General features: G+C 36.9%; 1 protein-coding gene across 29 annotated transcripts in view; it reads left to right on the plus strand.

Annotated features, from left to right (window-relative positions):
- Positions 1-21150, plus strand: part of SENP7 (SUMO specific peptidase 7) — a 185573-nt gene that overhangs the window by 154877 nt on the left and 9546 nt on the right. For 15 of the 29 annotated variants that reach the window (XM_086409127.1, XM_086408973.1, XM_086408984.1 and 12 more), the window contains 7 exons: positions 506-768; positions 2894-3027; positions 4390-4506; positions 10755-10877; positions 15587-15679; positions 16318-16442; positions 17411-17463. In XM_086409127.1, coding sequence (XP_086265253.1) covers positions 506-768; positions 2894-3027; positions 4390-4506; positions 10755-10877; positions 15587-15679; positions 16318-16442; positions 17411-17463 — 908 coding nt within the window. Of the gene's footprint in view, positions 1-505; positions 769-2893; positions 3028-4389; positions 4507-10754; positions 10878-15586; positions 15680-16317; positions 16488-17410; positions 17464-21150 lie in introns of all 29 variants that reach the window. The other 14 variants (XM_086408931.1, XM_086408961.1, XM_086408921.1 and 11 more) reach the window with 2 other exon arrangements.

Genomic DNA, 21150 nt, shown 5'->3' on the forward strand with positions numbered 1-21150 from the left:
TAATTGGAGGATAATTGTTTTATAATATAATGTTTTTTTCTGCCATACAACAATGTGAACCAGCCATAAGTATACGCATATCTCCTTCCTCTTGGTCTTCCCTACCACCCCGCCATCCCACCCCTCTAGATCATCACAGAGCAAGCAGGTTGAGCTCCCTATGCTATATAGCAGTTTTCTACTGGCTGTCTGTTTTGTATATAATGTATATATTTCAATCATTAACAAATATTTGCTCACATCTAATAAATGCCAGGTACTGGAAATACAGTACCATTGTGGAGTTTGTATTCTAATGCAGTAGGAGTCTAAAATTGTGAGTTTTGGTTCTAGGCTACTAATGGTTGTTTTGGAATTCAATTTGCCTGGGTTATTAACTATGATGCAAAATAGTTTGTTGAGCCTTATACCATCCTTACTGTTACTAATAATCAAATTATTTTAATTTTAATCCCCTTGCAAAATAATACTACCAATAAAAACCGATTTTTTTTTTCTTTCATAGCAAAATCGACTGAATTCATTTTCCTTGAGCTACACAGTTCTATTTCACAGAGAGAAGAATTGAAATTGAAAGACATTATGACAGAAATAAGTACAACCAATGGAGAATTAGAGCTTTCTTATCCATTGTCTTGGGTTCAGGCACTTCCTTTATTTCAGAACCTGTCTTCAAAAGAAAGTTCTTTTATTCATTATTACTGTGCTTCAACTTGTTCTTTCCCTGCTGCTACTACTGAAGAAATGAAGATGAAATCAGTGTCTCAGGTTAGCATATGATTAATGTAATTAGTGAGGGGGAGGGAAGCAGTTGGATAAAAATTCTTTCATTGAAATTAGCATGATTTTAGAATGCTATGCTTTGTCAAAGGTCACAGGAACCAACCTAAAGGAATTCCCAGTGCCAAAGCTAGAAACAGATCAACAAAATCAGTAATGATACGTGCAATTATTACTAGAGAATAAGATATATACCCTTTAATGTGTATTGATACATGTGATTAACTGAACAGATGAATGAAAACACAAATAATAAAAGGTGGGCAAGGGATAATTTTTTCTTAGAAAAATATTGCAATTAAAAAATGTAAAAGGAACAAGAGAAATATAAAACCACCACTAGAAAAATCATAGTTATGATTGTTGCAGGTAAGATCCATGGAGAGATGCTAAATTTAATGTGTGAAAACTTAAAGTAGGTCAGGATATGTGCATAATCTTAGTGTCTCACCTTAAATACTAATTACGAAAAAGAAGTAACTTTTTTCCTCCACTATAGTAACTTTACAGTGGAGAAATGTCACAGATACCACTTTAGCCCAAATGATCAAAGTTAACATTACCAGTAATAAAATATATTGATGTACCTGTCACATCATGCATGGAGAAGGGTATATCACTTCTATATTGTTTTTCTCAATATTTTATAACCTCAGTCTAATCATGAGAAAAATCAAACAAGCCCAGTTATAAAATAACTGACCAACAGTCTTAAAAAATACCAAGGTCATGAAAAATAAAGAAAGATGAAGGAATTGTAGGATCCTGAAACAAATTTATTACTGGAAAAAGTAGTAAAATCAAAATAAAGTCTGTAGTTTATAGTATCATACAACTTTAATTTCTTAGTTTTGATAATTGTACTGTGGTTTTTTAAAAGATGTTAGTGTTAGGGGAATCTGTGAGAGGCTTGCTAAATGCTAAGTCGCTTTAGTCATGTCTTTGAGACCCTATGGACTATAGCCTGCCAAGGTCCTCTATCCATGCTCTTCTCCAGGGGATCTTCCCCACCTAGGGATTGAACTCACGTCTCCTGCATTGACAGGTGGGTTCTTTACCACTAGCACCACCTTAGGAGAAGGCAGTGGCACCCCTCTCCAGCACTCTTGCCTGGAAAATCCCATGGATGGAGGAGCCTGGTGGGCTACAGTCCATGGGGTCGCTAAGAGTTGGACACAGCTGAGCGACTTCACTTTCACTTTTCACTTTCATGCTTTGGAGAAGGAAATGGCAACCCACTCCAGTGTTCTTGCCTTGAGAATCCCAGGGACGGGGGTGCCTGGTGGGCTGCCGTCTATGGGGTCGCACAGAGTCGGACACGACTGAAGCGACTTAGCAGCAGCAGCAGCAGCACCACCACCACCACCTTAGAGGCTTATAACTCTTATAAATCTAAGATAATCTTGAAACAATTAATGGTAAGTTTTAAAATGCTGTATTTATTTTTATAGGAGATTGTTAATATATTTATGGCTTATATATCTCTGCCAAATACCTACAGAAAGAAAAGTGTTTAAGTTTTCTGTGATGGGGGCGTGTGCACACATACACATGCACTCACATGTGGGTTTGGTTATTTTAATCTGTTATTTTAAAGGTCTGTAGAAAGACACATTAGTGAAAGATAAGGTGTAAGACTTCACCACTGGCTTTTGCATAATATTGTAAAAATTTTGCTTGATAATTACACTGTATATACAAATTTGTATCATAGTTCTCCATTTAATAATAAAATATCGGTTTATGTTGTTATAAACACTTATCAGTCTTTTAAAAACATTCCTACTACTTATCACCTCTTTTGTTCATTTTGAACAGCACTGATTTCAGATTCTAAAATTGTAAAACCCGGACCTATAAGTAACACTTGAGGTTAAACTTTGATCCATAGTACATTATCTTTTGCTCCAGAGTATTATTTTGATTTGATTATATCTTTGTAGAAATTATAAGAGTATATGTGTATGTATATAACTCACTGGTGTGTATTTCTTTTTGTCCCATTTTCTCTTACAAGTCTAACTTCTGACTTTGTCCCTTTGAGAGTTAATATGTATTTGTACGGGTATAAGGAGACCTTTTACTTTGCCTTTTTTTTTTTGGCGGGGGTCAGCCCTCAAATACAGATACAGCCAAGCCTACTTACACCTTACTGCAGAAGCAAAGCAGTGGTTGCTACTCGCTTTCTATTACTTCTAATCCAGATGAGGAATGGCGAGAAGTCAGGCACACTGGACCTGTTCAGAAGTATGTACTGTGTCATATCCTGTTTGTAATAGGTGGGCACATTAGTAGTTTTCATTCATGTTGCTGATTTTAAGTATTTTACCTTTTTAAATGTTTTCAGTTTTGCTTTCTTGCTGACAGTTAATAATAAAAATAATCAAGAAAACAAGTCAATGCCACTTCACTTAGTTTTATGTTTTAAGAAGTCAGAAATGGTAGCCAAGATGTCAAATGTGTCAAAGCCTTTATTGAAAATATTTGAATAGAAGTATAAGGTTTTTAAGATTATATATCCCATATCTGAATATAGGGTAGGAAAAGAGAAATTGCTTACTAAAGTGTGCCTCAATTTCGGGTACTTTGAAGTTTATCAGAACTTCCCTTCACAAGTTACTTCTTGCTCATATTTGGTCTTTCTTGTGTCTTCTTATGGTAATAAAGTAGAATAAGGCAGTCTTTGCATTTGAGAATAATTTCTATTCCTCTACATGATTCCTTTTCTCTGTTAAAAAACAAACGGACAGCACAGGATAGGGAAATAGTCATTAAATAGTTATTATCATTTTATGACTTAAAAATTTCCCATATTATTTAATTTAGATGCAATGGTTACGAAGATTAAATCAATTGCAGTTGATTCTTACCTTCTTGAATCTTTCTAGTTCAACAAGTACATATTATACCTTTATTATTGACTATATTTGTACAGTGAGTACCACCCTGTCTGTTTCAAGATTATGGCCAGAATTTACAACTGCTCTTATTTCTGAACTTTAAGAGAGAGAACCAAAGGAAAAAATGCCTAATTAGTTGTCATTTTGTTTTCCACTTCTTTCTGGTTGTGATCTGATGGTTTATTTCCTTTATGTTCTCCTAAGTTTTATATTGTAAGCATGTTGTTATGGGAAACTTGCCTCCTAAGTTCCCATGTATTTCTTCATTGTCCAGCTGGTATAGACTAGTTACTAGTAGGAGAACATAGTTTTTGACTGCTGACTGTTTTAGTCTTGGGTATTCAAACTTAACAGTGGAAACTGGAGCATAGGAGAATCTTATATGGTTTATTACTTCAGTTTGTTGAAAGTTAAATATTGTACAGAAGAGAGACATCCTCAGTGATAGTGAGATAACCTGTTGATTAGACAAAAACTGAGACTAGCCCACATGGGAAGGACTGGAAATGAAAAGATACTCAGTGATAGTACTATTAGTAGCTTGTGAAAACAAAGGAAGGAAAATATAGTTGATTGTGTTGTGTCAGATATTTTACCCTAAGATTTTAGTTATTGAATACTACTGCCCTGTATTGTCCCAAAGAACAAATCCCTTTGAGACTAGAGTTTTCATTATTAATATATTTTACTTATATTTTTATTTTTTAAGGTTGATTGTATATCCTCCACCACCTACTAAAGGGGGTTTAGGAGTAACTAATGAAGATCTGGAGTGCTTAGAAGAAGGAGAGTTTCTTAATGATGTAATCATTGATTTCTATCTTAAGTAAGTACAGTGAAACATGATCATGTCACTATGTCATTTGTTTTACAGGTTTTGATGTAAATACCTCTGAAGTATTTTAACTCTAGCTGAAAATAACCCACTCAAATTTCAGATTTGAAAAATTTTGTCTAGTCAAGTTTTCTACTGTTGACAAGTTGTTTCATTCCTTTACTTCCCATAGATACTGTATACTTCAGAAGAGTTATTCTTGTTTCATTTGTTTTCATTTTTGCTATTTGCTTGCTGTTGGTTGATACTTCTTTGACTATTTTGTTGTTCAGTCACTAAGTCAGGTCCAACTCCTTGCGACCCCATGGACTGCAGCCCGCCAGGCATCTCTGTCCTTCACCATCTCCTAGATTTTGCTCAAACTCATGTCCATTGAGTCAGTGATGCTTGATGCTTTGACTATAATATTATTGATGAAAGTACTTACATAATGACACATCACTTTGGAAACCAGGATGAAACAACTGTATAGTTCTTTATGTGTCCTTAAGTGCTGTAAAAGTTAACCAACATTTTAAGAATCTATATCACTATTCTATTACAGTTTTCAATTTTTTATATAGCCAATGAATTTATAAAATTATAGCTGAATGAATTTATAAAAAAGTTTTCTAAACTTTCATGCAGCGATAATTTGTCTCTTGTCCTCATTTTGTACTATATCCTTAGACCCACATTTCTAACATTTATTTTTCAAGATGTCTCCTGATTATTTCACTGACCATTCCCAAATCAATTTATTATCATCATATAATTTCAGCCCTATCATTTTAATAGTAGTGCTATCCTTATTCTAATAAGGATAAGACTTAAAAGTCTCATGTTACCATCTACTCTTCTTGGACTTTGTAGAATGAATCTCTATAAGTTCTATTTGGGTCTTTTAAAAAATATCTTTCATGTATGTAGCTTTTCGAATATATGGAATATAATTATTATATAATAACTTTAAAAATGTCTTTTTCTACTTATTCTAGCATCCTTGTCAGTTCTGGGTTGGTTTCAATTGACTGATTTTTCCCCTCATTATGAGTCATACTGTTTTTCTTTTTTTCTTTGCATGTCTGGTGATATTTTTACTGAGTGCTGGTATATTACTATAAATATTTTTAAATTTTGTTTTGAAACAGATTATTTGGAAAATCTCTGCCATGACCCATCCATATTGGGTGGCCCTACACACCATGGCTCATGGTTTCATTGAGCTAGACAAAACTGTGGTCCATGTGATCAGTTTGGTTAGTTTACTGTGATTGTGGTTTTCATTCTGTCTGCCCTCTGATGTATAAGGATAAGAGGGTTATGAAAGTTTCCTGATGGCAGAGACTGACTAAGGGGGAAACTGGGTCTTGTTCTGATGGGCGGGACCATGTTGGGTAAATCTTTAATCCAGTTTTCTGTTGATGGGAAAGGCTGTGTTCTTCCTTGTTGTTTGACCTGAGGCCAAACTATGGTGGAGGTAATGAAGATAATGGTGACCTCCTTCAAAAGGTCCTATGCACGCACTGCTGCACTCAGTGCCCCCCACCCTGTGCAGGCCACTGCTGACTTTCGCCTCCTCCAGAGACTCTTGAACACTCATGGGCATGTCTGGGTCAGTTTCTAGTGGAGTCACTGCTCCTTTCTCCTGGGTCCTGGTGCACACAAGGTTTTGTTTGTGCCTTCCAAGAGCCTGTTTCCCCAGTCCTGTGTAAGTTCTGGTGGTTCTATGATGGGGCTAATGGCAACCTCCTCCAAGAGGGCTTATGCCATACCCAGGTCTGCTGCATGCAGAGTCCCTGTCCCTGGGGCAGGCCACTGCTAACCCATACCTCCACAGGAGACACTCAGACACAGTTCTGGCTCAGTCTCTGTGGGTTGGGCATGCGTTTTGTGCACTTTCCAGGTCTGAGCAGCTCAAGCGACCAGGATCTTGGAGAGTGCACTGTCCTAGGTGGGCCGTGTGTCTTAATCACCTCCTTGGTCCCGGCTGCTTGGTTTCCTGGGTGTGCCATGAGAGTACTGTCTCAGTTGTGCCATATGTCTCCTGGAGAGCTGATCTCAGGCTGCAACCCTCCTGGTGGCTGTCAACCATCCAGGATCTCAGAAAAATTTGGTTAGCAGCTGGGAGCCTGCTCACAGTTTGATGGAAGGTGCCATCTCTGGGGTTTAGATTGCAGCAGCCCCTTGCCTTCCAGCTCTGGCTGTCTGCCTGCCTTTCTGCCTCCGGGTGGGGAGGGGCCGGTATGCAGCCTGCTATCTCTCCTTGGGTATTCACTCAATCCTTTGTTCTGTCAGCAAGCCAGGCTGTGCGTTAGGTTGTTAGGTTAGAGCCTTTGGTGGGAAAGTTCCTTTTCCACAGTTGCGGTTAGGCTTGTATTCTGTGGGTTTTCTTTTTTCTCTCCTGGTTATGTTGCCTTCTGAGATTCCAAAACTCCCCACAGACCCACCTGTGAGAAATCTGTATGCAGGTCAAGAAGCAACATTTAGAACTAGACATGGAACAACAGACTGGTTCCAGATAAGGAAAGGAGTACATCAAGGCTGTATATTGTCACCCTGCTTATTTAACTTATATGCAGAGTACATCAGCGAAATGCTGGGCTGGATGAAGCACAATGTGGAATCAAGATTGCTGGGAGAAATATCAATAATCTCAGATATGTACGTGACACTACCCTTATGGCAGAAAGGGAAGAACTAAAGAGCCTCTTGATGCAAGTGAAAGAGGAAAGTGAAAAATTTGGCCTAAAACTCAACATTCAGAAAACTAACATCATGGCATCCGGTCCCATCACTTCATGGCAAATAGATGGGTAAACAATGGGAACAGTGAGAGACTTTGTTTTTTTGGGCTCCAAAATCACTGCAGATGGTGACTGCAGCCATGAAATTAAAAGATGCTTGCTCCTTGGAAGAAAAGCTATGACCAACCTAGACAGCATATTAAAAAGCAGAGACATAACTTTACCATCAAAGGTCTGTCTAGTCAAAGCTATGGTTTTTCTAGTAGTCATGTATGGATGTGAGAGTTGGACTGTGAAGAAAGCTGAGCACCCAAGAATTGATGCTTTTGAACTGTGGTGTTGTAGAAGCCTCTTGAGAGTCCCTTGAACTGCAAGGAGATCCAACCAGTCCATCCTAAAGGAGATCAGTCCTGAATATTCATTGGAAGGACTGATGTTGAAGCTGAAACTCCAATACTTTGGCCACCTGATGCAAAGAACTGACTCATTTGAAAAGACCTTGATGCTGGGAAAGATTGAAGGTGGGAGGAGAAGGGAACGGCAGAGAAAAAGATGGTTGGATGGCATCACCAATGCGATGGACGTGAGTTTGTGTAGGCTCTGGGAGTTGGTGATGGACAGGGAATCCTGGTGTGCTACAGTCCATGGGGTTGCAAAGAGTCAGACATGACTGAGAGACTGAACTGAACTGATTTGGAAACAGTTCAGTGGTTTTAAACTCTTGCTTTTTAAGACTTATTAGGTAAGACGAACAGATTAATCCCCACTACTGAGGAAAGACCCTTCTGAATATGGTACTCAGTTTCTCATGAATTATGAGGTTTTCCAGCCTGGCTGGTAGCAACAGGCAGTATTCCTGCAATGAATGCTGGGTACCATTCTCTCTACTTTTTTCAGGTAGTTCCTTTTCCAGTCTTAAGTGTCTTTCTTACATAATGCAGTGATCAGTATTCTGCTAAATTCTTGAGGAGGATGCTCTGCATATGTTTGGAGTTTTCTATCTATACTGCTTTTTCCTTTCCAATATTCTGATCTGCAAACTCTTGCTGCGTTAGCAGCAAGAGTATTTTCTGACTCTCAGCATCTCCTAAACTCAGGGAGTCTACATCTTTTATCTGGGTTATTGCTTTCTGTGTTGTAATCTGAAATGTATCAAGGCAGTAAGCTGAGGCAGTTATGGAGCTGACCATCTCTCAAGGGTCAGTATTCTTTGTTGCTGATGTGCTGTGTTTTAAAAACTATTGCTCTGTGTATTTTGTTTGATTTTTTGCTTGTTTCAAATAGGAGTGTAAATCTGATCCCTCTTATTCCATCTGGGCTGGAAGTGAAGTTTCCATTGTCATTGACTCTTCACCCTCTCTTTCTTTTCTACATACTCAGTTGCCTGAGTAGTAGATTTCGTCTCTCAAATTCATTTATCTGTCTCTGTCATCGATCTTTTTAGTATGCTTACTACTGCTAAGTCGCTTCACTTGTGTCCGACTCTGTGCGACCCCATAGATGGCAGCCCATCAGGCTCCCCCATCCCTGGGATTCTCCAGGCAAGAACACTGGAATGGGTTGCCATTTCCTTCTCCAATGCATGAAAGTGAAAAGTGAAAGTGAAGTCGCTCAGTCGTGTCCGATTCTTTGCGACCCCATGGACTGTAGTCTACCAGGCTCCTCCATCCATGGGATTTTCCAGGCAAGAGTGCTGGAGTGGGGTGCCATCGCCTTCTCCATTAGTATACTTATCTTATGTAAATTATTTTTTTATATCCTTTGTCTTTGTTTTCCTGTTAAGTATATTATTATCACCATTATTATTCATAAACCACTTGATGAATGCAATTCTCATTAGAAACTTTTATTAATTTCTTATTACCTGTCAAAGTGAGTTCAGTCAAGCATTTGAGTGTTTTGATAATATGACACTAATCTGTATTTTCTGCCATTTACTAATAACCCTGTGCCTATTGCATAGTCCAGCAAGTGAAAGTGAAGTCGCTCAGTTGTGTCCGACTCTTTGCGACCCCATGGATGGTAACCTACCAGGCTCCACGGTCCATGGGATTTTCCAGGCAAGAATACTGGAGTGGGCTGCCATTTCCTTCTCCAGGGGATCTTCCCAACCCAGGGATCGAACCCAGGTCTCCAGCAAAATTAAATTATAAACAGTCTACTAAACAAAGCCCATTCCTTAGTCACTCTTCTGCCTTAATGCCCTGTTACTCTTGCTTCATGGAATTTTCTCTTCTTTATCTTAACATGTTAAAATTTTATTCCCCTTTGAAATTTTACTCCCCTTCCTCACAAGTGTTACCTTCTTGAAAACCTTTCCTGATTAAACAGGTATTATTAACTCTCATAATATCTTTTTTGTATCTCTTTTATGGTTCATATAATATTTTGCCTTATTTTAAAGTTATTGGTGGCGTTATGATGATTTTTCCTTCTAAAGGTTGAGCATCTTACATCTTACTAAGTTTTGTAGCCCTAAGTAGAGTCAAATTTATATTTTGTGAGATATATTAGATCATCTTTGGTGTTAATTTTGATGTATTTTATTGGAAATAATTACTAGAACTTTATTTATAATTTGATTCTAAGAGTATTTTTCTATACTTCTTTTTCACTGAGGTGCCTGTATCTCTGTCTCTTTGAATTCTTTTCAGAGGGGATCCTATGTTAATTTTTTAAACTACTTCCTAATTATTTTTAAAATTGAGGAATATCTTTCAAGTAGGAAAGTGCACAAATTTTAAGTGTACAGCTCATGAATGTTCACATATATATGTATCCATGTCATCATCATTCAGATTAAGATAAAAGAATACTTGGAGCACACCGAAGGCATTCTTTGTGTCTCCTTTCACACAGTATATGCTCTGCATGACCACATTAAAAAAAATTCAAACTGAATTTGTCTTTTATGCTTTTTTAAAAAAAGAAATTGCAAGGTCATTTTTGAACCTTTTTAAACTATTAAAATACCAGAGTTCTGTAAATATGAGAGATTTAATCACTAAGTGATTGAAATACAAGCTTGTGTTGAATTGTTTTATATGAAAATGGACTAAGGATTTAGCAATTAGTAGTGTCTCAAGAGTTATTAAAGTTTCTCTAGATTTATTTAGGAATGTCATGGTTTTAGTTTTATATGTGATTGTATGATTTGATTAATATTTCCTTTTTACCCTCACTTTTCTGGGGCCAGGAACTTGTTTTTTCCCCCTCTTATTTAATGTTGCTAGTATAAATACGGTACTTAGCACATACTAGGAATTTAAGAAATACGTGTTAAGTAAATGAATGAGAAAATGGAAAATTTCAGCTTTAATTGACCTTGATAGAAGGTAAGGTAGTTAAAGAACAACAACAACAACAAAAAGATCTGAAATGAGAGCAAACTGCAAGATTGCTTTGACTCTAATTGGACATACAAATGAAGATTTTCAGAACTCATAAAATAATTGGAGGAAAACCAGGTAAAATCTAAAAATAACTGACTTTTGTGGTGTTGTTACTTTATAGGTATCTTATATTGGAGAAGGCATCAGATGAACTTGTTGAACGGAGTCATATTTTTAGTAGCTTTTTCTACAAATGCTTGACAAGAAAGGAAAATAATTTAACAGAAGATAATCCAAATCTTTCGTAAGTCAGTCTTCCAATATACTTAAGTTTTAAGAGGAAAGCATTACTATTTTGATGCTCCTAGCAAAATACCTTCTTACTGTATTTCCTAGAGTGAGCAGTATTACCACTTGTGCGTGTCCTGGGCCTGTCTGTTCTGAAAGGCATTTCTCACCCTTCCACTGTTCTGTTCCTCATCACAGGGAGGCTGACTCTTGCAGGTTGCATTTCCAATTGTCTGTTGGGAATATTGGAGGTTGGATGGCAAGGAAAGAAGATGTCAGGATGTTTCTTCCTTACCCTCTTTGCCTTGGGCAGTTATTTTGATAGTGATTCTAGTTCATTTGTGGGCCCTTCTTTCACTGTACAGGCAGAGCTCTAACTTTCGTCTGGAGCCACTACTTCTTCACTCTCCCCTTCAGCACTGGGTGTAGCATTGTCCTACTGTGCCCAGCTCTGGTTGCCTCACTGATTGCCTTTTGTGGCTTTGCACTTTTTCTATCACCACTGTAGCCAATAATTTGCATTACATTTTATCTGTCTTAAATATATGTGATTTATTTTTTCCTGGTTGGACTCGCACTAACATACTACTATTTAATTAAACTGAGGTAACATTATAAAAAATGGCACCCCACTCCAGTACTCTTGCCTGGAAAATCCCATAGATGGAAGAGCCTGGAAGGCTGCAGTCCATGGGGTCGCTGAGGGTCGGACACGACTGAACGATTTCACTTTCACTTTTCACTTTCATGCATTGGAGAAGGAAATGGCAACCCACTCCAGTGTTGTTGCCTGGAGAATCCTGGGGACGGCGGAGCCTGGTGGACTGCTGTCTATGGGTCGCACAGAGTCGGACACGACTGAAGCGACTTAGCAGCAGCAGCAGCAACATTATAAAAAATACTATGTTTGTGCCCACAATTTAGCTGAATTTCTGTCCAAGTATTTTTTTGATTAATTCTAAAACTTACAGAGCAGTGGTTCAGTTCAGTCACTCAGTTGTGTCCGACTCCCTGGACCCCATGGACTGCAGCACGCCAGGCCTCCCTGTCCATCTCCAACTCCCAGAGTCCACCCAAACTCATGTCCATTGAGTCGATGATGCCATCCAACCATCTCATCCTCTGTCATCCCCTTCTCCTCCCACCTTCAGTCTTTGCCAGCATCAGGGTCTGAGCAGTGGTTAGGGATAGGCAAAAAAGAAGAAGGAGTGATTTTTTTTTAATCTTAGCAGTAACTTGAATAGTTGTGAGCAGAGAGCCATTTCATCTTTCTCCCCACCCCTAATACTCTGTGTAATAATCTGTGTGGTAGGCATATGATAAAATTAAGAGTTTTTATTTTTTTAAAAAAGTTAATGTAAACATCTTTCTACCACTTTACAAGGTACGTTTTTGTACATTATTTCTTCCCAAAACAGTGATTTTAGATATGTAAGGCATTTTTCAGACGAGGAAGCAGGCCAATGAAGATTGTCAGAATTCTGATAAAGTGACAGACTGATGGTACTTAAATCTTTATCTTTTAACCGCTGGTCCAGAGATGTTTTTGTTTCACTTGATGGCCTTCAATAAGATGACTGTGAGAGTTGTTTCATTCCATTAAAATAATAGGAGCAATAAGCAACTAAAAAGATGATTAAATGGGTAAACTGAGTTTGTTGTGTTGTTGGAGAAAAAGAATAGCAATAGAGAGAGTATTAACATTTATTGAGTACCTGCTTGGAACCAGGACAGTGAACATAAGGTTATTGTTTGATTCTACAATAGTCTTATGAGATAAATGGCCATTGTTGTGAACTGAAGCTTAAAAAAGTTAGATAAGTTATCAGAAGTTGGATATAGCTTTCTGATGTCAAAGTTCAAGCTCTTTCTCTTATTTATAGTATTGCAGCTGTATAATTTATGGTCTAAATTGGAACACTTGAGTGAATAAAAGGAGGCTCTATTAATAGCTACATTGGGCAACCTGTGTATATTGGTTGTATACCTAGACAAACTGGAATGTGTGGTCATCCGTATTTTGAGTGTCTTTATAGGTTTGAAATTTGTGCTGGTAGACAAGGCCTTCCAGGATCAACTAAGAAGAAAATCACAGTATGAAAATATTCCTTATAATTAGGGTTAACAGAGGGGGATATATGGAAGGGGAGGATGTAGTAAACAAATTAGATATTTAACATTTCTCATGCCCTCCTCTTTTATTTTATGTGTATTGAAATTGATGGTTGGCACCCTACACTTAATCCCACATTTTGTGTTAAGATTACTAGTCAGTGTGGAGATTATGCAGTTGGCATACCTACTTAGAAACTGAGGAAATGAAAATGTAGATTCTGCTGTATTAAAAATTTGTTTTTGATTAAAAAATTAGAAAAAACTTAGATCTTATTTGCCTGATCATATATAAACATAAGACAAAAATAAATTAGATGAGTGACTTCTTCCAGGGTAAGAGAGATATTACATGTATCTTATGCATAATATATCTTCATATACATGTACCCATATACATATGAACACATACATACATATACACACACCAATACTCATACTAATGCTTGGCTAATGTGTATATAGTTAGTATTCACACAAAGAACTGCTACAGATTGGCTTAAAAAAAAAAAAGAATCCAGAAACAAACTTGCAAGTGATACAAACCATAATTTATGGCCAATGAATCCTACAGGAAGCTCAAGCTATTAACGTTAGGAAATAGCAGACTAAATGATAGACACAGTCATCACTGTGGTTTATGAGATTCAGCAAGATCCAGTTCTGTCCATCTCCCTAAACTCGTCTCACAGCATCCTCTCCCTTCATTTACTATACTTCAGCTCAGCCTGCCTCCTTTTAGTTTTTGAATATGCTAAGCTCTTTGCTGTTTTCTGACAGAAATTTCTTCTCCTGGCACTTTTTTTTTTTTTCTGTCCTGGTACTTCTTAGTTTATTTTAAAACTATTTCTAATAATTTTTATATTTGCTTTTTTTCTTTTCAGTTTCTCATTCTAAAATATAAGCTCCATAAGGTCGGGGACTACATCTGTCTTTTTTTCTACTCTATACCTGGTACATTTTGCTCAGTTCTTAGAACGTACTAGGAACTCAAAACAAAAGATAATAATGTATGTTATTGAACAAGGAGGGAACTGTTAGACATTTAATTGAGAATTTTCCAGTTAGTTAGGAACAGAGTGTAAGAGATTATATTGTGGCCCTATATTCCCTCTTATCATCCTTGCTCCATCCAAAGTCTGATGTATTCCCAGTGACGTAAGGTTAGCATAATCAGGAAATTTATCAAACACCAACATAAAACAAAAGAAAACCAGCTGTCTCTTTTAAGATTTTTCAAATGGAAAACAAAGAGATTCTGTACTAGGTAAAAGTAATTATTTATAATCATTGTAATGGTTGGATCACTTTGAAATAAGAAAATTGGTAAACATATGACTCATTATTTTACAAAGTTGTTCTTTTGCGTAGTGTCTGATTCCTACCACATCTTTTAGCCCATTCTGGATTCCATTTTACTCCCAACATCTACTCCCGTGAGTTTGGTTAGATATTCTCATGGACAGGGATAGAGCAAAGATATCTGTTTCCTGTGTTACTTGGTATATAAATATATAAGAACAAACCATTGTTTGTTTAATTTTCTAACTAAAAAGAGGTCCTTCCTAGGACTGAGCCAAATATCATACCATAACCTCCTTTATGCAACTGTGAAATGCCATCCCTTTCCTAGAACCTTTTTTGACATCCAAACTTGGTTTGATATCTTCCTTCTTTAACTCCCTAATGACATAAAGAAAAGGAACTATTATTTGTGTGGGCCAACCTTTTTCTTGATGGTTTTCTTAGATGCCATCACCATAATTCATTTGTATCCCTTATGAAACTTACATTTTAGTTATTTGTTGTAGTTTTTTTTTCTGTCTTCATTATTTTGTAAATTCCTTTAAGGCAGTGTGAGTGATTTTCATTATTACGAATTCAATATTAAAGAAATAAAATAAAAGATGGATGGTGCATATGCTTAACTCGTTGTCCTATGATGTTCTTTTTTTTTTTTTTTCTTTGATGTGGACCATTTCTGAAGTCTTTATTGAATTAGTTACAATATTGCTTCTGTTGTATGTTTTGGTCTTTTGTCCAGGAGGCATGTGGAGTCTTAACTCCCGGAACAGGGATCGAACCTGCATCCTCTGCATTGGAAAGCAAAGTCTTAACCACTGAACTGCCAGGGAATTCCTTGTTCTATAATATTCCTATAAATGAGATAAAGGGAGAAGAGTTTCATCTTTAAAAATTTAAGAATATATACCTCATCCCTCCTCTTCCGTTAAGTTTTAACAACTCCCTCATCACACATACAACATTTAGACAGTTCTGTTAAGGTTTAATGATAGTATTTTATATCAGAATAAATAGGTATAGCTGTTCATATACAGTTGTTCCCAGACACTTTTAGAATCTCTAGAGCATTTTATGAATTGCTGCCTTTCTCTTATCCATTATTTTATGTTTATAAATAGTGGTCATATTTAAAAACAGCCAGATGTTAATAAAAGCACATTTTCCAGTCTGTTAAATATTATGTATCTTGAAGAAGATGGTTAAATAAACTAAAAGTAGCATTTTTCAGTGTATAAAATGACTCTTGAAATTCTTATCTTAAATTTTGAATTTTTTGTCTACCAAATATATCTATCTTTTTATTCCCAGAATGGCTCAGAGAAGACATAAGAGAGTAAGAACATGGACTCGTCACATAAACATCTTTAACAAAGATTACATCTTTGTGCCTGTAAATGAGTCGTGAGTATTTCAGATTATTTTTTTTTAAAAATTGGAGGGTGGAGAAAAGTACTTTGTGCATTTTTAGATTAGTAATCAGTAAAAAAGTATGGGTATATCAATCAAGGTGTTACGTTTAAATTTTTTCTAAGGAAGTAGCTAAAATAAATGAGATTATTTGTCTTGGATTTTGGTTTGACAGTGCTGATGTTGTATATAGTGAAAAAAAATAAAATGACAAATGCCCACAAGACTATAATGACTGAGGCATATAGTTTTTTTTTTGGAGGTGAGGGGTACTCAAGAAAAGATTTTCTAAACAAAAAAGAAAAAGCATTCAGGGTGAATCTTCAAATATTTAAGAGAACAAACTCTTTAAGCACTAAAAGAAAAAAAGATGATGCTGTAAGTCTGTTTATTTATTAAAGCAAATCCTCAGCAGGAAATATTAATTATATAAAAGTAAGTTTGAATTACTCAGATTTTACCCTAAGAAGTCGTAGTACTTTTTAAATTAGTTGTGAAATGTTTGTTCAGATATTACAGTGAACTTCTTCAGAATTAATATTCGTCATACCCACCTTCTCAGCTATAGTTCTACAACATATTCTTCTATATTGTTTAGATTTTGTGTTAAGATTATATTTCTTTTTCAACAGGTCTCACTGGTATCTTGCAGTCATTTGTTTTCCATGGTTAGAAGAAGTTGTATATGAAGATTTTCCACAAACTATACCCCAGTACTCCCAGGCTGAGGAATCCCACCATGACAGCAGAACAATAGGTGATAAACTAAATGTGGATCATATTTTTAATAATGATGGCAAAGGTAAAATGATTATAGAGAACAATATGAGGTTGCAAGGTTGTATAAATAGTATAATTATTTTTTATCATTTAGTTTATTAGAATATCTGAAATTTTCATGTAGACTCATGTATAAACAAAATGTAATTTTAAAGTTATACTGTTAAGTTTATCATAGCACTTTTTATAAAATATTCTTGCTAAGAAAACATATCATGTATCTTCAGGCATAACTTGAAATCTACCCTTTTTTTCTTTCTCTTGGTATAAATCAAGACAGGTTGTGTTGACACTTGTAATTTTATTAGGTAATATAGGGGTCTCTTTCTTCCATGATTTTTATGTTGCAACCCAGATAGATCTTAAGTAGGTAAATAAGCCTACTTTCTTTGAGAAAAAAATCAAACTATATTTTATAGCTGTAGCCTAAGCAGCAAGCACAATTAATATTAGTCATTAACATTAATACTAGCCAAAGCCTGTATCTTTTGTGGGAGAAAGAAAAACTGAAAAAATAACTGATTATTTTCAATTTTGTCTAATTCTCCTGTGCTGTAAAAGTTTATTTATGCAATACCCTATGATCATGTGTTAGAAGAATTATTACTAGGCGAATTAATGGACCTCTGCGTTAAAACAGCAGAGATTTTGATAAATGAGCATTCTATGAAGGTTGTCTTTTTATAGGAAACTGGCCCAGCTAACTGGTATTTCAAGATTTGGCTCTAGGGTTTATGTATTGTCTGATGACAGCTGATTAAGCATTGTCTGTTTTATCTATCACTTGAATTTTTTTGTAATATTAACCATTAAAAAAAATCGAGTAGTTCCCAGGTATTCTTTTTCCTTTAACTACTAGTGTGCATACACATTACATTTTTTATCCCACTACTTTGTAGTAGACATAAAATAAACACACATAACTGTTTTGTTATTTCTAACTAGATAATGATCTGCATACTTCTTCCGCACTGTCCTCAGGTACAGAAGATTCTCAAGTAAGTGTGTTTTTATAAATGTGAAGGGAGGAAAACTCATGAATATAACAATTCTCTCTCTCAAATAAGGCTTAGCTAGGTAGGCTATGACAGATACAGGTGGACCATATGATTAAATTATGCTGATTTATGAGAAGGCAATGGCAGCCCGCTCTAGTACTCTTGCCTGGAGAATCCCATGGACGGATCCCTGGTGGGCTGCAGTCCATGGGGTCACTAAGAGTCTGACACGACTGAGCGGCTTCACTCTCACTTTTCATTTTCATGCATTGGAGAAGGAAATGGCAACCCACTCCATTATTCTTGCCTGGAGAATCCCAGGGACAGGGGAGCCTGATGGGCTGCCGTCTATGGGGTCGCACAGAGCGACTTAGCAGCAGCAGCAGCAGCAGCATGATTCTTTGATTTATTTTGTTGATATAGGAAAGATATCAAGGGAAATTGTCTTTCTTTTTGCATCTGTTTATCTTACTTTAACTTCCTAGATTCATTTATTTAGTAGTTTATCTGATCATCTTTCTTGGTCAGCTAATTTTCCAATTTCTATGGGAAAATGTACTTTTATTCTTCATCATTTCATCAATTTTTGCAATAATTGTTGTTCACTTGCTGTCATATCCAACTCTTTGTGATCCCATGGACTACAGCATGCCAGGCTTCCCTGTCCTTCACTATCTCCCAGAGTTAGTGGGAGCTCAGATACATGTCCATGGAGTTGGTGATGCTCTCCAACCTTCTCATCCTCTGTTGCCTCCTTCTCTTCCTGCCCTCAGTCTCTCCCAGCATCAGGGTCTTTTTCAATGAGACAGCTCTTTGTATCAGGTGGTCAAAGTATTGGAGCTTCAGCTTCAGCATCAGTCCTCCAATCAATATTCAGGGTTGATTTCTTTTAGGATTGACTGGTTGGATCTCCTTGCAGTCCAGAGACTCTGAAGAGTCTTGTCCAGCAACACAATTCAAAAGCATCAATTTTTCAGTGCTCAGCCTTCTTTGGGCTTCCCTTGTGGCTCAACTGGTAAAGAATCCGCCTGTAAGTGGGAGATGGGATTCGATCCCTGGGTTGGGAAGATTCCCTGGAGAAGGGAAAGGCTACCCACTCCAGTATTCTAGCCTAGAGAATTCCATGGACTGTATAGTTGATGCAGTTGCAAAGAGTCTGACATGACTGAGTGACTTTCACTTTCAGCCTTCTTTAAGTTCCTGCTCTCACATCTGTACATGACTGCTGGAAAAACCATAGCTTTGGCTATACAAACCTTTGTCAGCAAAGTGTTGTCTCTGGTTTTAATACACTGTGTAGGTTTGTCTAGCTTTCCTTCCAAGGACCAAGTGTCTTTTCATGGCTGCAGTCAACATCCACAGTGATTTTGGAGCCTAAATCTGTCACTCTTTCTACTTTTTCCTCTGCTGTTTGCCATGAAGTGATGGGACCAGATGCCATGATCTTAGTTTTTTGACTGTTGAGTTTAAAGCCAGCTTTTTTACTCTCCTCTTTCACCAACATCAAGAGGCTCTTTAGTTCTTCACTTTCTACCACTAGAGTAGTATCATTTGCATACCTGAGGTTGTTGATATTTTTCCTGACCGACTTGATTCCAGCCTGTGATTCATCCAGTCCAGCATTTCATATGATGTACTCCTCATAGAAGTTAAATAAGCAGGGTGGCAGTATACAGCCTTGACATCCTCCTTTCCCAATTTTGAACCATTCTGTTGTTCCATGTCCAGTTCTGACTGTTGCTTCTTGACCTGCATATAGGTTTCTCAGGAGACAGGTAAGGTGGTCTGGTATTCCCATGTCTTTTAAGAATTTTCCATAGTCAAAGGCTTTTTGCATAGTCAATGAAGCAGAAGTGGATGTTTTTCTGGAATTCCATTGCTTTCTCTATGATCCAATGAATGTTGGCAATTTGATCTCTATTTCCTCTGCCTTTTCTAAATCCAGCTTGTACATCTGGAAATTCTCAGTTCACATACTGCTGAAGCCTAGCTTGAAGGGTTTTTAGCATTACTTTCCTAGCATGTGAAATGAATGCAATTGTGTGATAGTTTGAACATTCTTTGGCATTGCCCTTCTTTGGGACTGGATTGAAAACTGACTTTTTCTAGTCCTATGGCTACTGCTGAGTTTTCCAAATTTGCTGATATATTGAGTGAGCACTTTAACAGCATTATCTTTTAGGATTTGAAATAGCTCAACTGGAATTCCATCACCTCCACTAGCTTTGTTCATAGTAATGCTTCCTAAAGCCCACTTGATGTCACACTCCAGGTTTTCTGTTTCTAGGTGAGTGACCACACTATCATGGTTATACAGGCCATTAATCCAGGTCATTAACACCTTTTTTTGTATAGTTCTGTATATTCTTGCTGCTGCTCCTTAATCCCTTCTGCTTCTGTTAGGTTCTTACTGTTTCTTTTTTCATGCCCATTGTTGCATGAAATGTTCTCTTGATATCTCCAATTTTCTTGAAGAGATCTCTAGTCTTTCCCATTCTATTGTTTCCCTTTATTTCTTTGTATTGGTTATGTAAAAAAGCTTTCTTATCTCTCCTTACTATTCTCCTTAACTCTGCATTCAGTTGGGTATATCTTTCTCTTTTCCTCTTGCCTTTTGCTTCTCTGCTTTTCTCAGCCTCCTCAGACAACCACTTTGCCTTCTTGCATTTTTTTTTTCCTTTGGGATGGTTTTGGTCACCACCTCCTATACAATATTTTACATTCCACTTTCTATTTTTATAAATTGTTGGTAAAAATCATTCAAAGTGGACTCATGGTTAATCCATATGACTTCTGTGGCTAAGATAGTTACTGTTAACTTTTCTTCAAATATACCTCTAAACTGATATTTATGGTCTAGATTTGGTATCTTAATTGATTAAGGTAGTCACCTAATTATTTTTCTTACATACAGATAGCAGTAGCCTCGCTGGCAAAGGCTTATGTCTTTATTGTCACTGGAACAGACTGGGCAGAAGGAAGGTTTTCTTCTTTAATTTCACCGTGGCAGAATAGGGGAGTTTTTTTCTTGCTTCTAGAGGCAGGTTTCCCAAATTGAGTTCTGTTTTAAGATGCATTTATGATAAAAAAGATTTTAAAGTCAGTTAAGCTGAGTAACTGAGTAACATCATGGTCAACAAAAGAGTCCGAAATGCTGTACTTGGATGAAATCTCAAAAATGACAGAATGATCTCTGTTCGTTTCCAAAGCAAACCATTCAATACCACAGTAATCCAAGTCTATGCCCCAACCAGTAATGCTGAAGAAGCTGAAGTTGAACCTATTGAAGACCTACAAGACCTTTTAGAACTAACACCCAAAAAAGATGTCCTTTTCATTATAGGGGACTGGAATGCAAAAGTAGGAAGTCAAGAAACACCTGGAGTAACAGGCAAATTTGGCCTTGGAATACGGAATGAAGCAGGGCAAAGACTAATAGAGTTTTGCCAAGAAAATGCACTGGTCATAACAAACACCCTCTTCCAACAACACAAGAGAAGACTCTATACATGGGCATCACCAGATGGTCAACACCGAAATCAGATTGATTATATTCTTTGCAGCCAAAGATGGAGACGCTTATACAGTCAGCAAAAACAAGACCAGGAGCTGACTGTGGCTCAGATCATGAACTCCTTATTGCCAAATTCAGACTTAAATTGAAGAAAGTAGGGAAAACCACTAGTC

This window comes from Bos grunniens, chromosome 1 (genome assembly GCF_055505025.1).
Source record: "Bos grunniens cultivar Pamir isolate PY7600 chromosome 1, Bosgru_T2T1.0, whole genome shotgun sequence".
Lineage (NCBI taxonomy): Eukaryota > Metazoa > Chordata > Mammalia > Artiodactyla > Bovidae > Bos > Bos grunniens.